The sequence below is a fragment of the Perca fluviatilis genome, chromosome 21 (assembly GCF_010015445.1).
Source record: "Perca fluviatilis chromosome 21, GENO_Pfluv_1.0, whole genome shotgun sequence".
In the NCBI taxonomy this organism is placed as follows: Eukaryota; Metazoa; Chordata; class Actinopteri; order Perciformes; family Percidae; genus Perca; species Perca fluviatilis.
This window is the reverse complement of record NC_053132.1, coordinates 28529630-28555857: the sequence shown is the minus strand read 5'-3', so window position 1 is coordinate 28555857 and position 26228 is coordinate 28529630. Positions and strand designations below refer to the sequence as shown.

General features: G+C 44.7%; 2 protein-coding genes across 4 annotated transcripts in view; one reads left to right on the top strand and one right to left on the bottom strand.

The window, feature by feature from the left end:
- The window catches only part of LOC120551265 (Na(+)/H(+) exchange regulatory cofactor NHE-RF1-like), a 31269-nt gene extending 25601 nt beyond the window's left edge, over nucleotides 1-5668 (top strand). The window contains exons 3-6 of the mRNA XM_039788550.1: nucleotides 2417-2570; nucleotides 2714-2745; nucleotides 3849-3917; nucleotides 4274-5668. Coding sequence (XP_039644484.1) covers nucleotides 2417-2570; nucleotides 2714-2745; nucleotides 3849-3917; nucleotides 4274-4429 — 411 coding nt within the window. The 3' untranslated portion in view covers nucleotides 4430-5668. The remainder of the gene's footprint in view (nucleotides 1-2416; nucleotides 2571-2713; nucleotides 2746-3848; nucleotides 3918-4273) is intronic.
- Nucleotides 5669-11649: 5981 nt separating this feature from the next.
- Nucleotides 11650-26228, bottom strand: part of LOC120551301 (caskin-2-like) — a 93929-nt gene continuing 79350 nt past the window's right edge. For all 3 annotated transcript variants that reach the window (XM_039788607.1, XM_039788608.1, XM_039788609.1), the window contains 8 exons: nucleotides 25839-25920; nucleotides 19212-19285; nucleotides 18785-18895; nucleotides 18128-18229; nucleotides 17240-17378; nucleotides 14243-16462; nucleotides 13507-13756; nucleotides 11650-12872 (listed from right to left, as the gene is read on the bottom strand). In XM_039788607.1, coding sequence (XP_039644541.1) covers nucleotides 12773-12872; nucleotides 13507-13756; nucleotides 14243-16462; nucleotides 17240-17378; nucleotides 18128-18229; nucleotides 18785-18895; nucleotides 19212-19285; nucleotides 25839-25920 — 3078 coding nt within the window. In that variant the 3' untranslated portion in view covers nucleotides 11650-12772. The remainder of the gene's footprint in view (nucleotides 12873-13506; nucleotides 13757-14242; nucleotides 16463-17239; nucleotides 17379-18127; nucleotides 18230-18784; nucleotides 18896-19211; nucleotides 19286-25838; nucleotides 25921-26228) is intronic.

The following is a 26228-nucleotide window of genomic DNA, read 5'->3' as shown; positions in this document are numbered from 1 at the left end:
ACAAGTCAATCAAACTACCGTAAATAACCGGTCGCGCCACTGTGAACGTTGTAATTTGGCATGCGGATGTTCAACACCTCAATAACTCGCTTGCACACATATTGCCTAAGGTTGCCGACCCCGTGTGTGTGTGTGTGTGTGTGTGTGTGTGTGTGTGTGTGTGTGTGTGTGTGTGTGTGTGTGTGTGTGTGTGTGTGTGTGTGTGTGTGTGTGTGTGTGTGTGTGTGTGTGTGTGTGTGTGTGTGTGTGTGTGTGTGTGTGTGTGTGTGTGTGTGTGTGTGTGTGTAACATGGCAAGGGGCAGAGTTAATCCACTTACTGCGTCTGTGGGCTGAATTACAGCCTGCTCTAACCGTCTCTCTTCCCCCCAAACAAATTAGACAAATCTTCTTCCCCAAATGTAATGTAAAGAATTCCAGACACTTTCAGACGGGGAAAAACTGAAACGTGTTTTAGGTAGGGCTGTGTATTGGCAAGACTCTGGCGATACGATACTTATCACGACACATGGGTCACCATTCAATATATTTCGATACTGTGCATAAGGATTTTTTTTTTTTTAAGTATAATTTTAGAAAAACTAAGAACTACTTTTAAGAAAAGACATGATGTTCATAAAAGTCAAAGAAGTTTACTTTAGGTAAACTATTCAGTACACAGAAAATCAAACTGCCAGGTTTCTTAGTGAGCAAATGTTTATATGCTAAAGTAGGCCAAAGTTCAGCCATAGCTCCATGGTTAGCTTCTACAACGTGAACCACTGTCTTACATGAATATTTTTTATATTTTATATATATTTATATTTTTTAACGTTAAAAAAAAATATCTATCTATCTATCTATCTATCTATCTCTCTCGATATTGCCTTTTTGAAAATCGATACAGTATCGCAAAATAAAATATCGCGATACTCAAGTGTATTGATTTTTTTTCTTACACCCCTAGTTTTAGGCGAAATATCAAACTTCTGCATCCTTGCGGCAAATGTTGTAGCCTCCTGCCACAGATGAAGACATGACCACAGAAACGGCACACTGGAGGAAACCGCCATGCCTAACAGCCAAACACCCACCTAGACCAATAGCTTCCTGTAAATATGTAAATATGTTAAGAGTTAAATTGGGACAAAGTTGTTACAATGTGATAAGTTGTGTAATGATTTTGCCTTTTATACCTTTTATGTTTAAGTTATTGTTAATTTCCTTTTATTTATATGTTATCTGCTTTTGGCAATATAAGCAATGTCTTGTCATGATATAACGCTCTTCAAATTGAACAAATTGAATTGAGGGTGGGGGGGGCGTTCAGAGATGATATAAATGAAGTAATACCACAACTATTCACAACCACATACAAGCTTTAAACAGGACAGGGTGGAGGTTTTGGAGGTGGATTTCTGTGGAGGTCACATACCACCCGTTGATGCCTCTGTGGGAGTTGGTGAGACTGAGATATTGCATTCCCCCCGGATCTTCCTCCCACAGAAATTCCTCAGTGACTTATCTCCCTGGATGCTTGATTAGTTCCATCTGTGGGAGTGTGTTTGTATACCACGCCCTGTAATAACACCGTACCAAACCGCTTCCCTCACTGGTACCATTACTCTTGTCTTCCCTTTTTCTACAGATCTACTTCATCTCTCCTTACCTTCCAGAAACATCCTTCATTCACTTTGTGTGAATAATCAGGGCTACCGCAGACTAAAACTTGTTAAAAGAACCAAAATGGCAAACATTCTCTGGCTGTGAGGATTTGCTTCAACCTGGTCCTACCAGACTCTGGTCCATTAGCCTGGTCCTACCAGACTCTGGTCCATTATCCTGGTCCTACCAGACTCTGGTCCATTATCCTGGTCCTACCAGACTCTGGTCCATTAGCCTGGTCCTACCAGACTCTGGTCCATTAGCCTGGTCCTACCAGACTCTGGTCCATTATCCTGGTCCTACCAGACTCTGGTCCATTATCCTGGTCCTACCAGACTCTGGTCCATTATCCTGGTCCTACCAGACTCTGGTACATTTAATTTGTACAGAGTCTGGCCACTCTCCATTGACAAGTGTTAACTTCTTGTCAACTCCAAGTACTCTGTTGAAGTCACTATTTTTTGGTGATGACAGACAGTGGTCAGACTCTGCTATGAGCTATCCCTTCTGTGTAGATTGGATCTAGCATTTGTAAGGTGATGTGATGTGAGCACGTTGCTGGGGTCTTTAGAATCGAAGCTTATACGGATGTTCTTTTAGCTCGATGGTTAACCGGAGTCGGCTGGCGGCTAACCATGCTGTCAATGTAAAGGAAATGCATAAAAGAATGTCTTCTGGTTAAAGGACAGTACTGCATGTTTTGCATGTGTTAACCCATTTACTACAAGTCACTCTCACTTACTACAACCTCCTCTCCCTCCCCCCCTCCCTCAGGTGAATGGCCAGTCAGTGATTGGCCTGCAGCACTCTGAGGTGGTCGCAGCCATCAAAGCAGGAGGAGACTCCACCTCACTGCTGGTGGTGGATGCAGAGTCTGAGGAGTTCTTTAACAGATGCAGAGTCTTGCCCACTGAGGCACACGTCACCGGTGGGACACACACACACACACACACACACACACACACACACACACACACACACACACCTTTACAATGTGAAAAGATCAATAACTGAACTGATTGTATGATAAATGGAGATGAAGTGAGGCCTTTGTGTCTTCTTTCCCTGTAGGACCTCTTCCTGAGCCAGCATCAGAGAAGGAGGTGAGCACACACACACACACACACACACACACACACACACACACACACACACACACAACACACACCATGGGAAGAGTAGATTGGCCCCTCTGGTGACATTCTGGCTGACCCTTAACCATGGCAACAAGAGCTCAGCAGTGTGTTTCCCCCTCTCTGTCTCTCTCTTCTGTGTCCTGGGGGATCATGGGATTGAAGTGGCTTTGACTCTCAGGGCGAGATGGGGATTATGCTAATGAGATGGCTAACGAGCGCTGCTCACACATTCACACATGCAGCAGATCCTACTCGGCCGCAGCGACACAATCACTCATTCACAGCGGTTATATAACACCTCTGACCTAGAGAGAGAGAGAGAGTGTGTGTGTGCTTTATCACTTGACCATATATTTACTTGATTTACTCACATTTACAAAGCAAAAAGTTTGAGTTTGAATAGAGATCTAGAATAGCAGCTCAGGTCCAACCATTTATGTACATAAAACACAAATCAAGTCAATATCTTAAGAGGTTTTTAAGTTCCATAAGTGTAAATAATGGACATTTGTCTAGATGAAAATGCAGCTGTTGTGGTTTAGTATGTGCATGTGTTCAAAGGCTCTCAGGGCAGTGAGAAACTCTAGTTATGCAGCATATTGCAGCATCTGTCCAAAGCCACTTACCGAGCCGGAGTTTATTTTTAGAGCAGCAGCTGCTTACCAATTAGATGCCAATTTCATACATGGCCGGAGTGAGTCAGGCACCGTAACGCGCCGCAGACCGGGTCACACCGCGCAGCTGAAGAATGTGGACGGGTTAATATTTCAACCAGCGCTGAGATCCGTGCTGACACTGAGCCTCGGCTTTAATAAGTGAGCGATGAGAATATGATGGAGGCATGTCGGGAGAGAGGGAGAGGGAGAGAGAGGGAGAGAGAGGGAGAGAGAGAGAGAGAGAGAGAGAGAGAGAGAGAGAGAGAGAGAGAGAGAGAGAGAGAGAGAGAGAGAGAGAGAGAGAGAGAGAGAGAGAGAGAGAGAGAGAGAGAAAAAACAGTAAACCATGCCTCTTTTATTATCATAAAGCATGTTTTCTAACTGACCTTTTAACGATGCGTTTCCTGTGTGCAGGCGAAGCCCAAGGTGTCGGTGAGCTCGTCGGCCTCCAGTGCGTCCTCCACCGCCTCGCTGCCAGCAGAGGTAGAGCAGCAGCACGCGGTCACTGCAGACCGTCAGGCTACATCTCAGACATGCACTGATACATAACAACATACCTTTAGGTTTTAAGAGTTTCTTCATGTCTTTATTTTAGATCAAAAACCTGCAAAGGTATACAGAAATAATCTCATTTTAAAGTGTTTAAATGGGCTGGGCCCCGGGCACGGTGTGTGAACTCACTACACCGAGAACTCATGGTGACCACGGCTAACCAGAACTGTAGAGTCCCAACGTGCACAACCTAAAGATAAAATAAATAAATAAATGTAACTCTCTCTCTCTCTCTCTCTCTCTCTCTCTCTCTCTCTCTCTCTCTCTCTCTCTCTCTCTCTCTCCAGGTGGAGCGGGCCCCCAGGGCGGCCCCAGCAGCTGACAGCCTGGGTCTGAGCATGTCGCTGGCCGAGGCCAAAGAGAAAGCCCGGCAGAAACGAGCTGCCAAGAAAGCCCCGACCATGGACTGGAGCAAGAGGAACGAACTGTTCGGCAACCTATAATCATCTTCATCTTCAGGTCCATCCTGACCTTTTACCGCCCTGTGTCCGCTCGCTGGATTTGGTTTTAACTTTGATGAACACAATGTTCATTTAGAACATTTTGAACTCATCTTAAACAGTATTATTTGATGATTTTATTTCTTTTAATTTAGCCACTTTTTCTTTCTCATGTTTTAATAATTGTTGACGTCACACACAGGAATGAATTTTAATATATTAAGAATCTTTTAAAGAGTGAATAAATTGTAATGGACAGGTTCTCAAATGAAAAGGACCATTTAAGGAATAATGGGGCATAGGGAAAAATGTATTCTTGGCAGATTTTGAGTCAAAATGTTAAATCTACAGTTGGAACAAATGTCAGAGTTTGATGTCTGCAATCAGCAACTAGAATGAAAGAATCTCCATTATCTCTGCTCAGTTATCTGTGAATCATCAACGCGGAATAACTCTCCCGAGCCCTTGTTGTCAGCAGCGTGTTAAAGTCTTCACATGGTTGAAGGGACTTTGTAGAACGATTAAAGCTCCGGTCTTAAGCCTGATTTATACTTTTGCGTAAAATCTACGCCATGGCTACACGACCCTACGCCATAGCCTGACTTGCAGCTCTCGAAAAATTGAACTACACGTCGCGGCATGGTAGCGTTGCATCCCACTCATTTCCTCGTTCTCTTTCTCCATAAACATTTAATCAAGGAGAGGGTTAACTTTTCCTGCTCCAGATTCCCCACCTTGGTCAGAAAGAACAGGGGAGACATTTTGTTCCTCTCACTAGGACTCTAGAATCGCTACTTGCTCTCACACACTCCCCACACACAGGGCGGCCCTGCTATTCTCTTAAAGAGATCGACACACGCGCCAACGCACAAGTAGAAACTTCAGGCCACTTAACGTAGGCTAAGGAGAAAGATCTGCGTGGAGCCTCCGCAGAAGCATAAATCAGGCCTTACTGCAAACAATATGTCACGTCTCTCCAGTTATCTTTCGCGCCAGCGTTTCTCTCGTCATCTTCTGACTCTTGGACTTTACAGATTATTTTTTCATGTTGCTCTTGATAGATGAATGTACATACAGAAATAAAATGATTTAAGAGAACATGTTATTTTGAGAGAAATTAAGCTTCCTAGTAAGTTGTGTTGATTCTGCTGAAAGCGGCATCAGAATGGGAGAATGTGTGCAGGGGAACCGATGCTGCAGAATGAACTGATGAGCATTCACAATTATAACCTTTGGATCAAATGGAAATGTGGTCTGGTTTGTAATGCAGTCCATTCTTCTCCCTTGGTAACAGTCATTTGACAAAAAAAAAAAAAAATCTTAAAGCTGCATCAGTATTTTCATATTAAAGTGCTCATATTATGCTCATTTTTCAAGTTCATAATTGTATTTAGAGGTTGTACCAGAATAGGTTAATAGGCTCGTTCGAGATGAACTGCGCCTCGCCTGTAAAGTAGACGAGAGCAGGCGGCAGCAGCAGGGGGCGGTGACAAAAGTCCGCTCTCAAGTCGGACAGTTTCCAGCTGACTCCAGCAGCCTTCAGGCTGAACAGGAAGTGACAGAAACACGGTGGTCCGATTCCGATTTAATAAAATGTTATCAGACCCCTATATCAGCTCCTACACAGTCTCCAGTTGTTTTTATTATGACAAAGTAGCTGTCAAAATTCTCTACATGCGATCTGTTGCTGATTTTAATAAACAACAGACTGTAGATGATCCGTAATCTGAACAGATTTAGTCTCTCTGACTTTTAAACGTAACTATCAGCCACACAACATGTGTTCTGTACAGAATAAGCTTTTAAATCAGACAAATCACAGTTAAAATCCCTCCGATTGAAAATCAATAAAAAGTTTATATAAAACGTCATGTTGAGTCGATTCTGAACCAATCAGCTGTTTGATCAGCTGAGAGGCCGGCGTTTCCCAGCATGCCCTGGGTCCACCTGCGTCCGCCTGGCTCTTGCAGTTGGTGAAAGCAACCGCGCGTACTCGTCCCCAGAACTGCGGCCGCCTTGGTCTCGTGAGATTATTGTTGCCCACGTGTGCATGACGTCAGAGCAAGTCGGGATCAAGTCGGACACAAATCTAACCGGCATGCATTGGGCGCCGATCGCCGGTGATCGATTCTGCGCAGATCTGGCTCATCTCGAACGAGCCTATTGTGATTTCATTTTCAAAAAACACCATATTGTACTGCACATTGCTGCAGCTCCTCTTTTCACCCTGTGTGTTGAGCTCTCTGTTTTAGCTACAGAGTGAGACATCTCACTTCTGTTCCATCTTTGTTGGGAGTCGGCAATGTGTGTTCCATAGTGACCACGTTTGTCTCTGAAGTAAAGGCTGGACTACAGAGCAACAGAGCTGTTTGAACAGTGTTTTCTGTTGGAGATGGTAAGTTCCTTTGGGGTGGTGGACTTTGGGCTTTTTCATTTTGTAAACTTATAACAAACACCAAAAAGGAATATATAACCCAATAAAGGAAAGGGGAAAAGCCAAAAAGCATAATATGAGCACTGTAAAGCTGAGTGCAGAACTTTGGTCTCCTCCTCTGGCAGTCCGAGTAATTACACCAACAGTGGACGTGCTGAAGAGAAGCAGTGGGATTCCTAACAAAAAAAAAAGAAATAAAACTGCATCGCTGTGATTTTCTCCTCACTTCCTGCCTGTCAAGGTATTGGATAACAGGTAGACTTGACATACTGCGTGAGTCAGCACTGTGTGAAGTCCGTTCTGCACTTTAGCTTTAACAATTTGCATCACCAAGGGTGAAACTATGGGAAGCCAGAGAGGCCAAAAACACTCATCTACTCCCGTCCGTCCATTTGACTGCAGTAAAAAAAAAAAAAAAAAATCTGTAAACACGTGGACAAACACTCGCAGTACAAATTCTCCTTTTAATGATTTCCAGGATGATACAGAATGGAAATATAAAAAGTAACAGGCATCCATCAAAATAGAACAGAGGAATCAATAGTGCTTGAACTTTATGCCTTGAACATCATAATCCACAATTTCTTTTTTACAGTTCACCTAAATCTTCTCGCTGCAAAGGTTTGGGAAGAACTTTCTAAAGGGCCGTTTAAAAACTCACGAGTTCGTAAGGACAAACGTAGGATTAAAGATGGCTTTTCTTTACCGGCCTCATTGAAAGACGTTGGCTCACAGACAGACACAGTCAGCGTAGTTGGGCATTTGGTCAATGGCTGACAGTGGACTCGGATGAGTTAATAACGCATCTTTCTGTGCGGCAAATACTTTATAAGGTGCATAAAGAGAGAGGGATAGGTAAATGAAAAAAAAAAGCATTAAGTTCAATTCATGATCTCTTTGAGATATCTGGCTTCAATAAAGATCCTGAATAAATGATCTCACAAAGCTGTTAAATACGTTTATCAATCAACTATGAGTTTGTGTGGCAGAGCAAACAGCCGATCATATGCACCAAACACATCCATAGTAACATGTTTAATGAGATAGGAAGAAGTGATTGAGTCCCGATGGGAAATGAATTCATTGCAGCAGTAAAAAAAAGGAACAAATAAGACCATAAAGCCAGAGTTAAGCTGGGAGAGGTCGCTGCTCTTCAACGGAGTCTGGAGCGTGCTGGAATCATTTTAATGATGCATGAAAACCAGGGTAAAACAAATAATCAAAAAGATTGCCAATAGTTCTATTTTCTCTTATTCTCGCTTTAAATTATCTGTAGCTTCCTGCTTTAACATTTACAGTTTCCATTTGGGGATTTCTTCAATTTACTGTAAAGACGACCCTTTTATTTAAACCCAGAGTGGAATTTCTGCACAACAAAAGATGGACTCTGAGGACGTTGTGAACTAGCGCGGCATCCTGGGAGTTGCATCCTGGGAGTTGCTGTCTTCGTTGTTAAACACCAACATAGCCAATGAAAAGGTTTCTGACGCGACTCAGGCAGAAATCATGTTCACGGACGAGTTAATGTGGTGGTTCGCAAACTATTTTTTAATAATGTACCCCATTTGAAATATGTTTTTCATCTAAGTACCCCCTAAACAGAACAAAACTATTTGGGTAGAAAAGCATGCCTAGCTTTAAAGAAACTTGCGCTTAAACTTAAACGCTACATTTTAAATGTTTACAATCACTAAATTCATTCATAACTATGGTGTATAATTATTTTAGGACTTTTGCATGACTGATATTTTTTTAAAGGGAACATTAAAAAGAATCTCACGTACCCTCTGCAGTACTCCAAAGCACCCCTAGGTACCGACACCCAAAGCTATTCCTGGGCTGGGGTATGGAACAGCTGCTGGGGTAGGGGTACGAGTATCCCCATTTGAGAAACCCCAAGTTCATCTATTAACGGTTTACTCACGTTCCCTTCAGTCACATTTATTCAGGTTATGTCATTTCATTCTAATGAAATAGCTGCAAGTAACATTAGCTAACGTAATGTTAACAAGCTAGCTTAGCATTAGATGAGTCGACCACCCAAAGAGCTGCTGTAACATTAGCTAACGTAATGTTAACATGCTAGCTTAGCATTAGATGAGTTAACTACCCAAACAGGTGCTATAACATTAGCTAACATAATGTTAACATGGTAGCTTAGCATTAGATGAGTCGACCACCCAAACAGCTACTGTAACATTAGCTAATGTAATGTTAACATGCTAGCTTAGCATTAGATGAGTCGACTACCCAAACAGCTACTGTAACGTTAGCTAACGCTGCGTGGTGAATTTAATCGTGGCCGCTGTTAACCGTGGTCGTAACAGTCATACTGAAAATAAGTTTGAGTGTGCTGAACGTTGTAATAACGTTGTGGTTTAGCCATCAAGCATTAGCATGAGCCACTTGTCAACGTAGCACATTGTAGTAAGCAGGATCGAAATATTGAAATATCAATACATTCGGTCTTACTACTGTGTTGCAAAGTGGCATGTAATCAATGAAAAAATTATGTATTACTACTGGTACTGGGTATAATTTTGTGACAGTATGATTTACTCTTTAATCTATCATCTGGGCCACGTTCAGCCCCAACAAAATGTTTTTTTAGACTGAAACGGGGGTGCGTTGAACACCCTGTTGTGCGCGCAAGCGCTCTGCCTTTTTATTACCACGAGTTTACAGACTCGTCTCTGCTGATTGGCTATCACCTGGGACACAGCCAATAAACGAGAGACTCGCCCACCAAACCAGAGAAAACTGAACTCAAAGCCGCTTCGCACCGTTCAGAGGAAACGTGTTCTTCAACACGGAAACCGTAACAACATGGTGCACAGCGTTTAGAGACTGAACGTGTCCCTGGTGTCTCTGTGTTTTGACGGACGTTAGAGCAACTAGAGAGGTCAAAGGTTAAATGATGCCTTCGACAGGCAGCCAAATTTTACCGACCATTACCGTGAATAAAATGACAGATTTCTCTGGGTTGGAACATTGTTGGAAAACATTTGGGATAAAGTACACAACTCAACGTATAGAACATGGGTCGAGTCATTTACAGTTGCATATTATACTTTTGGAAGGTGTGTAAGCAGCAAGTCCATCCAAAAAGCAACACGTGGAGCTGACTGGTCCACTGCTACTATATACTGCCACAAGTCTGGCCAATCAGAGCTCCTGCTGCTGCCTCATGGGTTTTAGCTTACACGTCTTTAAATCAAAGCAATCACAAAATGATAAGTGTCAATTATAAAGCAGGAAACTACGGGCTCCAGCAAGCTCCTCTGAGCGGACCATTTCTAAACATAATGCATAGTCTAAATTTACAATGGCATTTTAAAAATGCATCCATTTTTTATTTGTTAATTATGATTAAGCATGTAAAAGTCTTTAATTATTCCACTCCAGACTCCCAATCTCTTAAGGCCCCGATATACTTGCTTTTAAGCAATGCGTACATGTAGACAAGCGGCTGCGACATGAACAGCATTGTTCACGTACTTGTCTGCGTATTCTGCGTGTATCTGGAGGATTAAACGTATATCCACTAGGGGGCAGATCGGGGCCGTATCATCACCGGCCGACACCGGAACATATTCCTGGGCTGGAACGAGGAACAGCTGCTAACCTGCCTGTCAGATGATATGCTGCCCCCACCTTCATTTCTGAAGATAACCTACGCTCCAAAGGAACGCAGGATAAGCGTGGCAGCTATCTTACATTGGCAAACGCGTAGTTAAAAGCAAATATATCTGTGCCTTTACAGTGTTTGAAATACTGAATACTGAATACTTATTCAGACTTGAAATGCTTTGGAACAGGCCGCTGTTGAAATGTTTAAAAGCATCTCCCGTTCTTTGGAAGCAGCACATTTTCAGTGCATCCACGTCACAGCACCCTGAGGCCAGCTGTCACCCCTGATACACATCTTTGCACTGACGATAACCCTTTAAAGGGAGAACGTTTCCTCACTTTGTGTCCATAATAAAAGACTTTGGTAAAAACATGTCAAATCATATCAGGAATATGCTGTTTTAAATACAACAAGCAATATTTCCCCCATGTTATAAACAATAAGCAGCAAAGTATATATATTAGAGATGCACCGATAGACCGGCCGGTGACCAAAACGGCGCGGTTTTCATGTGCTTGGCCATGACCGGCGAGCGGCAGGTCAGTCTGACGTGCTGATGTCATGCCGCTCAACGCTACAATTAACTGACAACATAAGTTATACGAGTTACAGTTCTCAAGGACGCATGCTCACACGGACGCGACAGCACGGTCTCTTTTTCCTTTCTCTCAACTTCTCCGCCGTGTGTCGCGTGTACCCGCTCGCGGTGTGAAGCGCGTGTCGGCGCTATTCTCGCACATGTAGGGAACCTCGTGAATTAACCTGCAACATGTCAGCTGTTTGGAAATTCTTCAGCGTGTGTGCAGAAGATAACAAGTTTGCAATATGCAACACCTGCAAGGAAAAAGTAGAGCGTGGAGGGACGACACCAAAATCTAATTTATTTTAGTGTGATATTGGATGTGAAAAGAAGGAAATGGTTCTGACATTGCACTTTAGATGTGTGTGAATTTCCCACGCCAGGAGTAATTTATATAATTCTATTTTATAGTGATCCATTATCTCTTCAAACATTTTTCTATGTTCTGTGCAACATGCTCTATTAAAGAAAAGATAGAAAATAAATATTTGCATGTGCTGTAAAGTGGTTAGAGAAAATGAAATCGGAATCTGCTAAAATAGGTATCTGCTGGCCTAACTCAAAGAAAATTGGAATCAGCCTAGAATGTAATCGGTGCATCTCTAATATATATATATATATATATATAAATAACACAGTTATGCTAGTATAGAATGATTTAAACAGTCAATAGGAAGTCCATTTGTTAAAAAAACAAACATATAGAAGTATAAATATACTCAGTATAAAGTTATCTGACTACACACATACACAGCGCCACCATAGACTCATCGATACATTTACAGGTAACATAAATAAAAATGGACCCTCATTCCCTTTGGTGATGATAATATACTGAACACAGACGTCTTGTTGTTGCTCCATTAACATTCCCAGGTGTGTGTCCTAAGGCGAAGTGCTCGCGTCGAAAAACTGGGCAATACGGAGGAAGAGTTGTGCGGGAAATCCTCAAATGAGCACGTTTCCCCCCCGAGGATGAATAAAGTATCTCTGTACCTTATCGCTTGATCCTGAGTCATGAAGACCGTCTCTGCTCTTAAGCCGCCTACACGTGATCCGCGGTAACTCTGCTCTCTACCCTTGGCGTCGCATGGCGGCAATGGTCGCCAAGTGTAGCGCTGCGCCTAGTTGGGCGGCACCGCTCCGGAAATTTAGCCAGATGTCCCTTTTTTTCCAACCGGATGTCCGCCATCTTCCTCTTCCTTTGTGTTGGCGTCCTAAACTCTGGTGGATTTGTGAGGACTATGGTTAACTGCTCCTCAGATCTCTGCAGGGTAAATCCAGACAGCTAGCTAGACTATCTGTCCAATCGGAGTTTTCTGTTGCACGACTAAAACTACTTTTGAACATACACATGTTCCACAGCGCAGTGGAGGAAGCTCTGGCAATGCGAGACTAGGCGCAGTGCTACCCTTGGTGTCGCACCGCTCGGAATTGCTGCTGTGCGCTCAAAGTTCAAATTATTTCATTTTTGACCCAGTTGCCGCTGACCTTTCAAGGCGCAACCGATTCCAGAACGTTCCTGCGCCTCGTTTGCCTCTCTGCTCTGCGCCCTACCTCGCGGTTTTGCCGCGTATCATGTGTAGGCGGCAGTACAGCCTCACCGGTTGGTCTCCATCTCCCTCTGGCGGGATTCTAATTGCCCATGTTTTGTCTCTTGGTCTCCTGAGAGAGGAGCGCTGTGAGGCAGAGTTCAGGATGTCACTCCAACATGGCGTCCAGCTGGTCAGCCAGGTCATCAAACATGTTGCCGATGTCATCTAGAATATTCCCTGCTGCCTTCACCGTACTGCTGCTGCCGCTGTGAAACAGACAGGACTGTGTTACTACTGACGCAGTGTCTCGACTCAGGTTGCTCAAAGCAATGGTGCTGAAAAACAAGTGTAGTACTTAGTATACAAGTCAATGGTACTGACTGACAACTTCATGAAGCCAGAAAAATCTCGTTTCTTTATGTCCAAAATAAAAACGTTCTTTCTTCTTTCGCCTGGTGTATCGATGTGTCATGCTGTACTGCCCTCGCCCCTCCAACTGTCTGTGAGCAGCTTCAATGTCAAGGGTAACTTTGTTTTTTATCAACCTGGACCCCATGTCACTATGTTTTTGTTTTTGATGGGAACAACAATCTTTGAAATTGGTCCAGTGTTGAGGAAGAACGCCGTAACCGGCAGCTGTGAACCGGTCTGCAATGTAACCCTACAGGACAAATGTACAGCGTCAGTTATCGTCCACTAAAAGTTCTGTTTTTGCTGCTGATTATTATTCTAAGTGTCTGACAACATTATGGAAAGATACCTACAGAGATGGAACATTTTTAAAAGAGTTAAATCCCCTGTTTAACCAGATACAAATTTAAACTTATGATAACAATTCATGGTTGGTTATCTAAATTACAGTTAACCTTCCACACCCCCGCCATGTAGAGTAGTGCGTACCTGTCCACACTGCTCCCCTGGGCCAGTTTGTTCTCCACCACTTTGAGAGCAGCTTCCAGTGACGTACTGGTCTGCTCCAGCCTCTGCTGAGCCAGCTCCTCCAGACCGGCGGCCCCGGCCAGAGGTGTTGCTGCTCTCCCCGCCGAAGCTGGGGCCAGGGCCGGGGGCGCCGAGGTGGGGTATGATGGGGCCCGCGCTGGGGAGGACGGAGCAGCGAACGCAACGCTCTGGACCACGGTGACGTTCAGTCCTGAGGGACAATAAGTTCAATTCAATTTCATTTTTATTCATAGTGTCAAATCATAAGAGAAGTCTCGTCTCAATCATCTTCCACATGGAGCAGTTCAACACCACACTGTCTAATTAGAGCCAACAGAGCCATTTTGACCAAAATATTATTCTTTAATGAGGCAAATTTGGATTTTTTTAGATTTATTTAAAAGGGACAACGCACATTAATCCACATGAGCCAGAGTCCAACATGTAAATGTGCCAGATTTAGCCATGCAGGCACATCCACCTGCTTAGGGACTGCTGATGAAAAATCAGCAGTCCCTAAGCAGGTGGATGGCTTTAAAAGAAAAATATTAAATAAGCTACAGAAATACAACACATAAGCATAGACAAGAAAAATGACACTATTCCAGATCAGGACAGCTGGCAGGTTGATGGCATTTATTCACAGAAAAAGTTTTGTAAGTTGATAGTATTAGAATGTCTACCACAATAACGTTACCTGCTGTTGATGCTGAGACCATGCTGGGCTGACAGAGTCTCGGTCCAGACAAAGCACCAGCTTTCTGTGGACTCTCTGTCTGTGGGTTCACGGCTTTGTGGCTGGCTACACATGTCTGTGTGTGAATGCTGCCGCCCAGCCTCTGGGAAACTGTGTGAATCTGTATGCTGGTCAGTTTAGGAATGGCTGTTTGTGCAGCTGGTACTGAAGAGACCGTTTTCTGGGGGGTTGCTGGTTTGCTGTTCGGCGGTTGTTTGAGAGGACTGGTAGGTTTCGAGGACACTGGTGGCTTGGGGCCTTTTCCCATGGAGCCTACTCTTTGGAACATATTCCCCGGCCTCTGAGAGTCATCATCGCTCAGCACCCTGACATCATCAGGTGTGTGGAGACTGTTGGCCTGCGGGCGGTTGTAGTCTCTGTTGGGGGACATAGCCTCCTCAGGTGTCGACGAGTCTTTGTCTTTGGGTTTGTGTCGTCTTTTCACCGTGTCAGACTCTTTCAGATTGAACTCTGGGAGCTCCAGGCTGTTGGGGGTCTGGCCTGGAGGCTCTGGAGGAGCCTTCACTTCAGCATCTGCGAGGGTGTTAGCTGCTGTCCTGGGCCGCTGTTTGATAGTAAGGTTGCCTTCTTCAGCGAAAGGGAGGTGCTCCCCGGAGCTATGCCTTGGAGATGCAGTAGCACTCTTTGACATTCTTTCGCTTCTCCTGGCTTTCTCAAGGGTTTCCTCTGGGCCTCCACCTCTCTGTCTGCCAGTCTCTTCTGTCCTCTCACTTCCTGTCCTCCTCAGGCCCCCCAGGCCCAGAGCAGGGACCGGTTTGGAGTGCTGTAGGACGATGTGAGGAGTCATCCCATGTGGAATCGGGGAGGAAACAGGGATGAAAACCGGTGAAACTGCAACATGAGTTGGTGGTATATCTATCCTCCTGCATGGACTGCTGCTGCTCCCCTCCAGCCTGGCTGCGATGCTCCTCACGCTGCCTGAGCCCTCCATCTCCACCCCGCCCTTCACCTCTGGCTCCGCCACTTTCCCGTTTCCCGGTTGGCGTGCCGGGCTGCCGCTCACCGAGCTCATCCTCTTGGGCGGCGGCGGGGGCGGGCCTTTGCGGCGGGATCGCACGGCGAACGAGTGGCTGCGGTTGATGTGGCGCTGGGTCCCCGTGGCGCTCGTGTGGCCACGTCCCGGCCTGCGGGACAGGGTGGCGTAGGAGGGCACGGCCGGGGAGGAGGCAGAGGTGCAGGGGGGAGTGAGGTCGTCATCTTCGTCCGGCTCGCCGTCGGACAGAGCGTAGCGAGTCAGGCTTTGGGCTCGCTTTTTGTGCGAACCCCTCTGGGTGTCATCAGCTGGGCCCTGCCCAGGCCGGGGTCCCAGCACAGGGACCGCTCCGGGCAGAGGTTTGGAGAGCACCCAAGGACCCCCGTTGACACCTCCTGCCTGCGCGTGGAGGTAACTGAAAGCCTTCTGTGTGGGGGAAGGCAGCGGCGACGGAGAGGAAGGGGAGGAGGGCGGATGGTGCTTGGGCTGATAGAGGCGGTGAGGGGACTGAAGGTGTTTGGCCTTGGGTGGGACGGCCGGGTAGGCGAAGCGAGGCATCTTGCTGGGGGTTAGCGGAGGTGTTAGGGGCGAGAAGGGTTTGTTGGGGGTGGCAGAGTGACTCTCCCACATCTCTGTGGGTCTCTGTCTACCTCTACCTGCAGGACTGCTTCCTCCACCCTTGGCCTCCTCCCCCGCACCACCCCCCAGACTCTCCTCCGACCGGCTGGAGATCTTGGCTGAACACGGTGCAGCTTGGTGATCTTGAGAATATCCTGAATTTGAATTTCCAGAATTCCCCGAATTCCCTGATCCCCGTGACCGCACGCTGATGCTCTCCTGACTGAGCGACATAGCAGATACAGCTGCTGCGGAGGGCACGCCCCTGATGGCGAACGCCTCGGCAGCGCCTCCGCCCGCCCTGCCCGTCATGGCTCTCTGCAGCTCGGCGCTCAACTCGCTGTCCTGGAAGGAGAGGAGGGCCCTAGGGGTGCGAGGGGAGGGGCAGCAGTCGTCAGGAGGAGCGTGAGCGTGCACACTGTGTGTCGGCATGTGTTCGATTGCCACCAGTTCCAGGGCGGCGGGGGGCTTAGGGCGGAGAGTCCCGCCTCCGGCTCCGTCGGCATGGTTGCGAGAGCGCTGCAGGTCACAAAGCCTCTTCACCGCTAACATTAGCTTCTTCTGATGGCCTGAAACACAGAACACACTTTACAGACAACTTGGTTGAATGTGAGAGTTCCTTCTTCTTGACCTTTCAAAAGGAAGTCCACTTACTAGCTTTTTCTAGAGCTTTCAACTACATTTCAGGTTCTTCCTCATTGGATAGTTAACTCAGACTAATTTGTTAACTTGACAGTGTTCTACGACACGTCAGGATACGCCCCCGTCTCATTCCCCAGTGTCGACGCACACCAACACTAAAGAAAAGCTATTTTATCCCAAGGTGGGCGTGACCTGGCTCCCGGACCACGACGACTTCTTCTTCTGTTTGCGTGGCCCCTCAGCGTGCTACAGGTCTCACCTGATCTGTGTCAAATGATGTTGCTATGAGGTGAAACCAGCATGTGTTGAGGCACAATATAAAAGAGTTATCAAGTCAGCAAACTGACTCAGCAACGTTTATCTAACGTTTGCTAACATTAGCCACCATAAGCTACTGGTGCCCTGACTTTACTGAACTGATGGAGGCTGCATTTCATTGCGTAGGAATTAAAAAATTTACGGTATTTTCTCAAGGAAGATTGTTCTTTCTTCTTTCAAATGTTACAGTGTTGCTTTAAAGTAATCATCCCGCTTAGCGATACTGCTAATTTTCTTGTGCTACAAAGTATGTCGAAATTCTTTTTTTGAATTTGGATTTGAAGAGGATGAAGAGTAAACGGTCCAAAATGGAACCGCTTCATCCTTTGGGGGAAAACCACGGACATCCACAGCACATGCCATAGAAGTCCGGTCTGATTCCTCACCCAGTTTGGTGATGCCTATCTCCTGCAGGTCCTCCCAGGTGATGTCTTTGACGATAGTGATGGAGTCGTAGCCGTTGTCACACAGTCTCTTCTGGTACTGAGGCAGTCCGATCACACTCAGCCACTCCCCCAGCTCCGACTGAGAGACACAGACGGAACAAAAGAACGGAAACAACGGAAGTCAGAATTATCCTGGATGTTGTGTTTTGCTGGTTTTGAAGCTATAGTGCATAGTTTGTCTCCCCCATGAGGAATTCTAAGTAATGACAACAACACTGTGTTGCATCCACTGGACACAAGTAGTGATGGTCAAATGAAGCTTCGCGAATCACTGTCTTTATTTTCTGAGCTCACTAGATGGCGCTCTCTGTTCAAAGAAAAATGTTAAAGGAATGGCAATTCAGTGTGTTTTCAACCCTTTGTTGAACAGAGAGCGCCATCTAGTGAGCTCAGAAAATAAAGACAGTGGTTCACGAAGCTTCATTTGACCATCACTAGACACAAGCCTTCAGTGATCGCGCACACCACAGCTAGACCTGAAAGGGGAGAGAGAGGGGAAATGACATGCAGCAAAGGGCCACTGCGTCGAGGGCAGAGCCTCTGAATCTGGGTGCACACTCTACCAGGTGAGCTATCCAGGCGCCCAGAGCCAAACGTCTTAATAACTTTGTAGCAACTCATTTGGCAATGGCTTGAATGTAACGGACGTCCATTATTACAAATAAGTTACGCACTAAAGCTTTAATTGCAGTATGGGCAGTGTGACCACGACCACACGGTTAGACACTACTGGTTCAAAAGTTTTACAACAAATCCAAGAGAAGTAGCTGCGTTTCATGACTGTTAGGACATCAACATGCGAGTGGGACTTTAGAGGGGTTTCCTCACAGGAATGTAATCAGGCAGCCACTCGGGGATGCTCAGCTTGCCAATCTCCATTGAGATCTTCTTTCTGTGGCCTGGTTTGGTCACTCCGATGGCGGTCAGGTCCTAAAGAACAGAACACACGTAGGCAACCGGTGAATATTCAACTTCAACCAAAAAAAACACAAGATGACATTTTATGTCGCACCAAATGCTTGCTCTGGGGAGGAATTGTTGTGGGTCCGTAAATTATAGTGTGTTCTAGACCTTCTCTATCTGTCAAGTGTCCTGAGATAACTTCTGTTGGATTTGACACTATCAAAACAATTGAATTTCATCATTCATATATTGCCGATTGACAGTACAATTAACATTCATATGTGTATATATCACATCACACATAACACAGGAAGTTAATAAAAATGCCACATTTCTTCTTAGTTATGCATTGGTCTTGATTTACAATATGGCACCATGCATTATGCATTATCAATGCAGGAAACTACGTATGGAGATAGGTGGTAAGACATTACCAGTAAAGTGAAAGTGCATAGCAGACAAAAGTATTGTAAATCAATAAAGAAGCAAATTAGGAAACACAATCAACAATAACAACAATGGATCTACTTTTTAATAAATCATTAATGCTAAAATGCTTGTAATTGTAACACACACACATACCTCAGGGGTCATCCTGCTGATGGTGGGTACATCATATCCTGCACTGATGAAGTTGGATGTGTACTGCTCCAGCTGGAAGTCACACAGCCACTGGTAGATGGCCTCTGAGTCCTAACAACAGAGAGCGAGGTGGTTTAACAGGCGTCTCTCTCACACACAGCTACTACGGCTGGAGTACTCTCACACACAGCTACTACGGCTGGAGTACTCTCACACACAGCTACTCCGACTGGAGTACTCTCACACACAGCTACTCCGGCTGGAGTACTCTCACACACAGCTACTCCGACTGGAGTACTCTCACACACAGCTACTCCGACTGGAGTACTCTCACACACAGCTACTCCGGCTGGAGTACTCTCACACACAGCTACTCTGACTGGAGTACTCTCACACACAGCTACTCCGACTGGAGTACTCTACTCACCTTGCCCTGCAGAAGCTCCTCTGGCCTCACAAAGCCTTTCAGAGGAGTGCCGTTGGCCTGCCGACGGGAACCACCTGGAAAACACACACCATCAATCCTACAGGACGACGACCTCCACCATACTTTACGGGGCATTCAGACCAAAAAAAGCAATCTGGTGATTTGCCTCAGAGTGGTGCGACGGTGGGGGTGGGAGGGTGTCAATGAAACGGCCCATTTGTGTGCGGTCCTGTTGTGTTCTTAAACCCCCCAACAGAGGACAAGTAGACTTTATATTTCACAATTACGGTTTTCAGTCAGATCGTTTATAGAGTTCAATTGTTTCCGACCTCACTTGAAGGAAGCTTTATTTCCCAGGAGAGAGAGAGAGAGCGAGAGAGAGAAAGAAAGAAAACAAGAAAGAAAAAGACGAGCGAGACGGAGTGAGTGCTTTGTTGTTGCAGGAAAACATTCAGCTATTACACAAACTCACAGGCAGATCAGGGCTTGTGTTTGGTGTTTTAAAACTTTCGTGTGGCAGAGATAGAGGCAGTGATGTTTCCTGTTTCCTGATTCTCACACCGCCTCAAACTATAGCTCAAAACACACCGACCAGTCTGATCTCCAGTTACATGATTGGCCACCGCAGCGTGACGTGGGGTTGCATTTCTCCAAAAGTTGAGTTGGTCTCAACTTTTCGCCGCGGGCCCGCTGCATTTTTTTGCGTGTCCCCCATGCGGCAAACCCCCAGCCGCAACCTAAACGCACTACCCCCATCCAATTTGGCTGGTCATGAATGAAGCGGACAACACTGCATCTGTTTGAATAGGCCAGCTGCAGAAATGTTGCCAGATTGGTCTGTTTTCCACCAAGAAATTTGGCCGGTTTTGTGTGTGTTTGGCTTGTAAACGTAATCTTTATCTGGCAACACTGCTTGTTAGTTAGGGAAAAAAACAAACAAACATTTGGCTAGTGGAGAATCTGATTGGCTGGTAACTTTGAAAATCTACTAGCCATGTTGGCTGGTGATTGTTTGTGATTTCAAGCCCTGTCTGCATTAACATCAGTCATGTCAAACTAAGTGTAAAAATGTGGAATCAGCCGCAGCTGTAAGCGGTTGTTGTTGTTGGGTCACTGCAGGTGGGTGAAGGTGTGTTATCTACCTGATCTGAAACCCACTGAACCCACTCATGACTCATCTCTCTCTCTGTCCTGACACATTAACACAGACCTCTGAGGAATGCACCTTCCCTCCCATTCTCTCCGTCTTTGCCCGAAGCGAGCGCTTTCATCGTTTGTCTTTCTGCTCTTTAAGGCTAAATCACATCAAGTTACTAAATCAAAAATGTTCAAGTGGCAGTTCCCCCAAATCATACTTACCACTAATGATAAATCAGTAAATATGTTCTTTTGTAATTTGGCTGAACAGACACTTAGAGGAGTGATTTAAAAGAACAGAAGTGCCTCAGGTCCTTGATTACAGGTCAACATTTGGGGTTTACGCTCGTTTGCTTTCTTTCCGAGAGTTCCATGGGAAGATCACATTTTTGCATTAAGTACGGAGCTTGAGCCAGGAGGCGATTAGCTTAGCATAGAGAATGTAATCAGGAGAAAACAGCTAGCCCGGCTCTGTCGAGGGTTTAGAAATACACCCAACATGTCTACAGCTTACTAAGTTAGGTGCTGGAACTATTTCTACATTTCTGTTTGTGTACAGGCAGATTCAGAACACGGCTGCTCCAGTCCTCAATAAGTCCAAAAGAGTGGTTGACATCAGTCCAGTTCTGAAGTCTTTCCACTGGCTTCCTGTCTCTAAATAGTACTGTTGGTTTATAAAGCACTCAATGGTTTATTTCTGATCAGCTGCTACAATCTGAACCCTCCAGACCCCTCAGGTGGGTCAGCTCTGCTTTCTCTCAGAGTCAGAACTAAACATGGAGAAGCAGCGTTCACTTTCTATGCTCCACATATCTGGAACTAACTCCCAGATAACTGCAGTTCTGCTGCAGCTCTCACTTCTTTAAATCAACGATGAAGACTGTTCTTTTTCTAAGTAACTGTTCATTTCTACAACTTTTATTCTCGTATTTTATGTTTTTTTATTTTTAAACTGTTTTAACTGCTTGTAGCTGAAATGTGATGTACTTGCCTAAACAAACAAAGTGGGCATGTTTTAGAACTTTAAACAGGGCAGGCTAGCTGTTTCCTCCTGCTTCCAGTCTTTATGCTAAGCTAGGCTAACAATGTCCTGACAACAGTTCTGTACCAAACACACAGACACGGGTGATATTAATCTTCTCATCTAAACACAGGGAAGAAAGTGCATTTCCCAAACTTCTGAAGTACAGTATAACTTTAGGTTAATCCAAAAATGTGGATGCCCCAAAGCCAAAGAACCTCAGGTATTTTTTCCCATCTAGACCTGACACATTCCTGTTTTCTGTCTTGCTTATCTTTTTGTATTTTATTTGCTGTTTTTTGAGTTCTGTTTTTCTCTACTTTGTGGTGAAGGTCAGGGGCCCTAGTCTCCAAAGAGAGTAAAAGGCAGCACCTCGTGGAGAGGTATTTGGCCTCAGGGCAAGAGACAAAACTATTGGCTCAAGATAAAAAAAAAAGGCTGGTCTTTACAAAGCCCAAATAAACTAACAGTGTGTACACTCCAACAAACATCTGACTCAATATTATATATCAATATAAGTCTAGTCGTTTTACAGACATTTATAGCAGGGAAGGAACTGCTAAAAAATAGGGCGGATGTTAAATTGATGTCAGTTCAACACTCAAGAGTTTGAGTTCATCAGGAGCATTTCCTCTGGTCTCGCAGCCTCCACTGCCTCAAGAAACAGACACATCCGGTCACATCTAACAACTGAATCTAGCCAAAGAGAGGACGTTAAATGTGAATGAATGCTGGAACCCCCGCAGCCTGGACACACAGCAAAAATCCGTCCATGACTTCTTACCCTTCAGGAGGAAGGAGAGCGGCGCGGCTCCCGACGTTTTCATCCTTCCTTCTGACTATCCTTCACGCAGACAGACATTTCTTTCCAGTTCAGTCATCTGATCTCTTCTCTTCTCCTTCATTTAACAAATAGGTTTGGCTCTTTCTGCTTCTGTTCCTGTCTCCTCCCTCTGACCCCTCCCTCCAACTCCTCATTCCTCTTCTCCTTCACTTAACCCTCCTTTCTATTCAGCCTGAGGTCAACACAGATCCTCCGCTTCGTCTTGCATGTCACTCCATAATAAGGCTGCACCATATGAGAAAAATATCTCATTGGGATTATTTTGACTGATATTGCGATGTGATTCACGATATTGGAGGGAATAATCATTTTTGTACCATTATTCTCATTTTCACTGAAAAATATTAAAAGTAAAAAATTAATGTTAATTAATTAATTAATGTGAGGATCTGTACCAAACAAAGTTTGTTTTCTTTGGTCTGTAGGATAGGATTTGTAGGCCGGGATGTCTCTGCAGCACCACAATACTTCATTCTGAATGGTTTGACACATATTTTGCCTTTAACAAATATTGCTCCCCCCCTGCGATTTGGATATTGCACTAGTCCAGGGGTCTTCAACGTTTTTAGACCAAGGACCCCTCAGCTGAAAAAGAGATGAATCAGGGACCCCTTACAACATATATTGTATATATTGAGTTGCATATTAAACTCGGCCTACAATAAATAACAAAGCTATTAAAATAATTGTTGACATATTCATATATGTATATGTCATGTTTTAATGTTAAAATGTGGAACAGTGAATCCTTAAGCTTAACTGTATCAGTGGAGCTACGTTACCTATAGGCCAGTAAGCCTATCATCAAAATCAAAATGTATCTTTACAAATACGTTGGATTCATGTTAATGTATATTTTCAGACACACGCACATATACAGTATATACACATATATATATAGGGGTTATATATATATATATATATATATATATATATATATATATATATATATATAATACACACACACACACACACACATATATATATATACACACACACACACACACACACACACACACACACACACATATATATATATATATATACATACATAAACACACACACTTATTTTTTTTAATTATCAAACAATAATTTGGTGCCCCCAAATGCCTCCCTAATTACAAGGAAAAATATTACTGAAAATGCGCTTCAGGTGTTTGGATAGAACAGGAGGCATTTTACAGTACAGTCCTCAAAAAGTCACAGCATTCTTTGTGGCTTGTTGTGTTTTACACAAAATGTCCATGAATCATGGATGTGTAGATGACATAAATGAGGCAGATTCTGGTCCGGGAGTGGCAATGCGCGATGTGCTCCTGGTGGAGCGGGTGGACAGAGATGGAGTGGGGGGAGGAGGAAGGGGCACAACAGGAGCAGGTGTTGCGTTTGGAGGCCCACGCTCCATGGCTGCAGCAATCCTCTCCAGACTTGAGGAGATGCGCCCGAGAGGCCGCAGCAACATCGCCACCTGGTCAAGACGGGCATTTATTACTTTGCCGCATCCCGGACAGCTCCTGCTGGCGTGTGCCAGGCAAATCCGCCGTCATAATAGCAGTCCGCCATGGAACAAGCGCGCCTGCTCTTAAAGGGAATGAGAGATGACGCTCTGATTGGTTTATTGCATGTTACGCCCAAACCACACCTAGCTACTTCAGACCAACCCATTTTAGATTTGCGTCGGGCGCAAGACTCATTTATCCCGCCGGTATAATAGCAACAGCGCCCGAGATCGCCCACAAAGCTACTTGCGTTTCATGTTTGATACTTGCGTTTCAGATCGTTAAAACAGGGCCCAAAGACACATTCTGCCAGCCTGCAGTGTTTCCTCCGTGCTTTAATGGCTGGTGTGGTGGAGAGAAGCTTGTGGTTTTATTGGTTTCTGTGGTGAGGTGAGTTAAACCTTTCCCCTCTCCTCCCATCTCATTTCCTTTGAGACCTACAGCAATAACAGCTCAATCTGCAGAACTAAAGCACTACTGCTACATGGGTCTTTCATCACATTCCTCAGGTATAAGTAGCTACAGTGATGTTGACATGTTACAATAATAGTATGCAGGGTTGTGATGCGGTTTACCTTCATGTATTTCTTGCTTATGAGTCCTAAAAACAGATCTAAATCTTAAGAAAAAAAGAGATTTACGTTAAGTTTATCTTCTAACTTGGTTTTCTTGCACTGACATACATGTATTTTGCCTTCATTAAACCGATTATAAGGACAGAGATTTTAAGAATAAAGTCATAATGTTATGAGAAATAAGTCGTAATTTCTGGACAAAGTCATAATATTAAGAGGAAGAAAACTGCAATACATAGAAAATATAGTGTGAATAGTATCATAGTATGAGATTTGAATACTTACGAGGTGAGAGCAATCTGTCACCTGTCAAATGAGGGATGACCAGACGTTTTCACCAATAAGCTTCATTATCATAGAGTTTAGGACATTTAAAGGAAGTGAAATCAACGACATGATGTCCTGTATGAGCCCATAACTGGACTGAGTCAAAGAGTGCAGAGTTCCTGGCATCAGAAAAGGATTAAAGCTCAGGCGACTCTCCGGAAACGATATGAAAGGGAGACAGAATCTCTCTGGATGAGAAGACTGTGCACTGCTTTATCTGAGGAGGTGGGACAGTAAACACGCGCGCTTTTGTCAAACCAACCGATGACTTCATCCAGCCTTCCCCACCTCAGACAGTGTACAGCCTCTTTCCTAAGCTTCTTAGTGGATGCAGTGGATAAGGATCCCAAACAGGACTAGGGCCACATTTACACTGCTACGTTTTGGTATAAAAAGGAATATCTTCTGCTACGTTTCCCCCTCTCATTCCCCCTGCTTTGGTGTTTCTGAGGCCCTAAACCAGAGACATTTGGAAACCCTTCTGACCCGTTTTGGTTTGGAATCTGCGGGGTTGTGTTGCAGTCTCAGACCTTTGGCAACACCGACACTGACGCCGACGTTTCTCCTCCTGATTGGGTCTTATCGGTCACGACGTCTCGTTCTCTGAGACTTGAAGCTACTAACGTTACCATGGCAACTACCAGCAGCAGGCAGAGTCTCCACGCTGCCTCCTGTTTCTGCCCAGTATACGAGAATGTTGATGAGATATGAGGTTTGGGTGTGTTAGTTTTAAAAGAGATTAGTTCTTCTACTGGAGATAAAATAAATAAAAACACTTGGTATACGGAGATCACTTTTGGCTCTAAACTCCGCTTAAAAACCAAAACGTAGCGGTGGAGATGTAGCCCAACGGCACTTGCAGCAGAGTTGCAGCTTAGCGAAGGTAGCCAGAGGTGACATAGGCTGCAGACGCAGACCAGAGCTGTTTATCGCTCATAGGAAAGAACACTTTTCCCAGACTTAAGAGTAACTGTAGGGTATGTATAGACATACACACATACATACATACATACATACATACAAACATCACATAATTTGTTCTCGAAGCAACCTTTTCATTGTAATTCTATGAATTTATTCTCATAATATGACTTTTTTTCTGTACTGTTACTGGAATCTCAGGTTTTGTTTGTAGAAAGAAGCTGAGACAGAGAAAAGTTTTATCATTTGGTATCTATAAATATATTATAGTTATTAAACGCAGGAAGAAGACAGAAGACTGACCTGTGGATCCGTATGCCTGTTTGCTGTGCTCTGCTCCCACCATGTGGAGATGGTCTCCTGATTCGCCAGCAGAGGGAGCAAGCTGCACACAAACACCATGAAAGAAGATGTAATTAATACTGAGGTGCACTGCACACCATATCCAACACGGCAAGTCAGATCGTCTTGTATTAAAATGTTCATTAGTACAGAAAAATACAACGTGAGACAGGTACGTCGGAGGGGGCCAAGCAGGTCAAAAGTGGCAAAGAAACTCCCGCACACTGTCTAACTTGCAAAAAATATAAAGATTAATAGTTTAAACGTTTCGGTACTAGACCATCTTCAGGCAAATGGTGTTACATCCTGAGAAGCCCTCAGAAGTGAGAAGAACAGCTTCTCAAGATATAA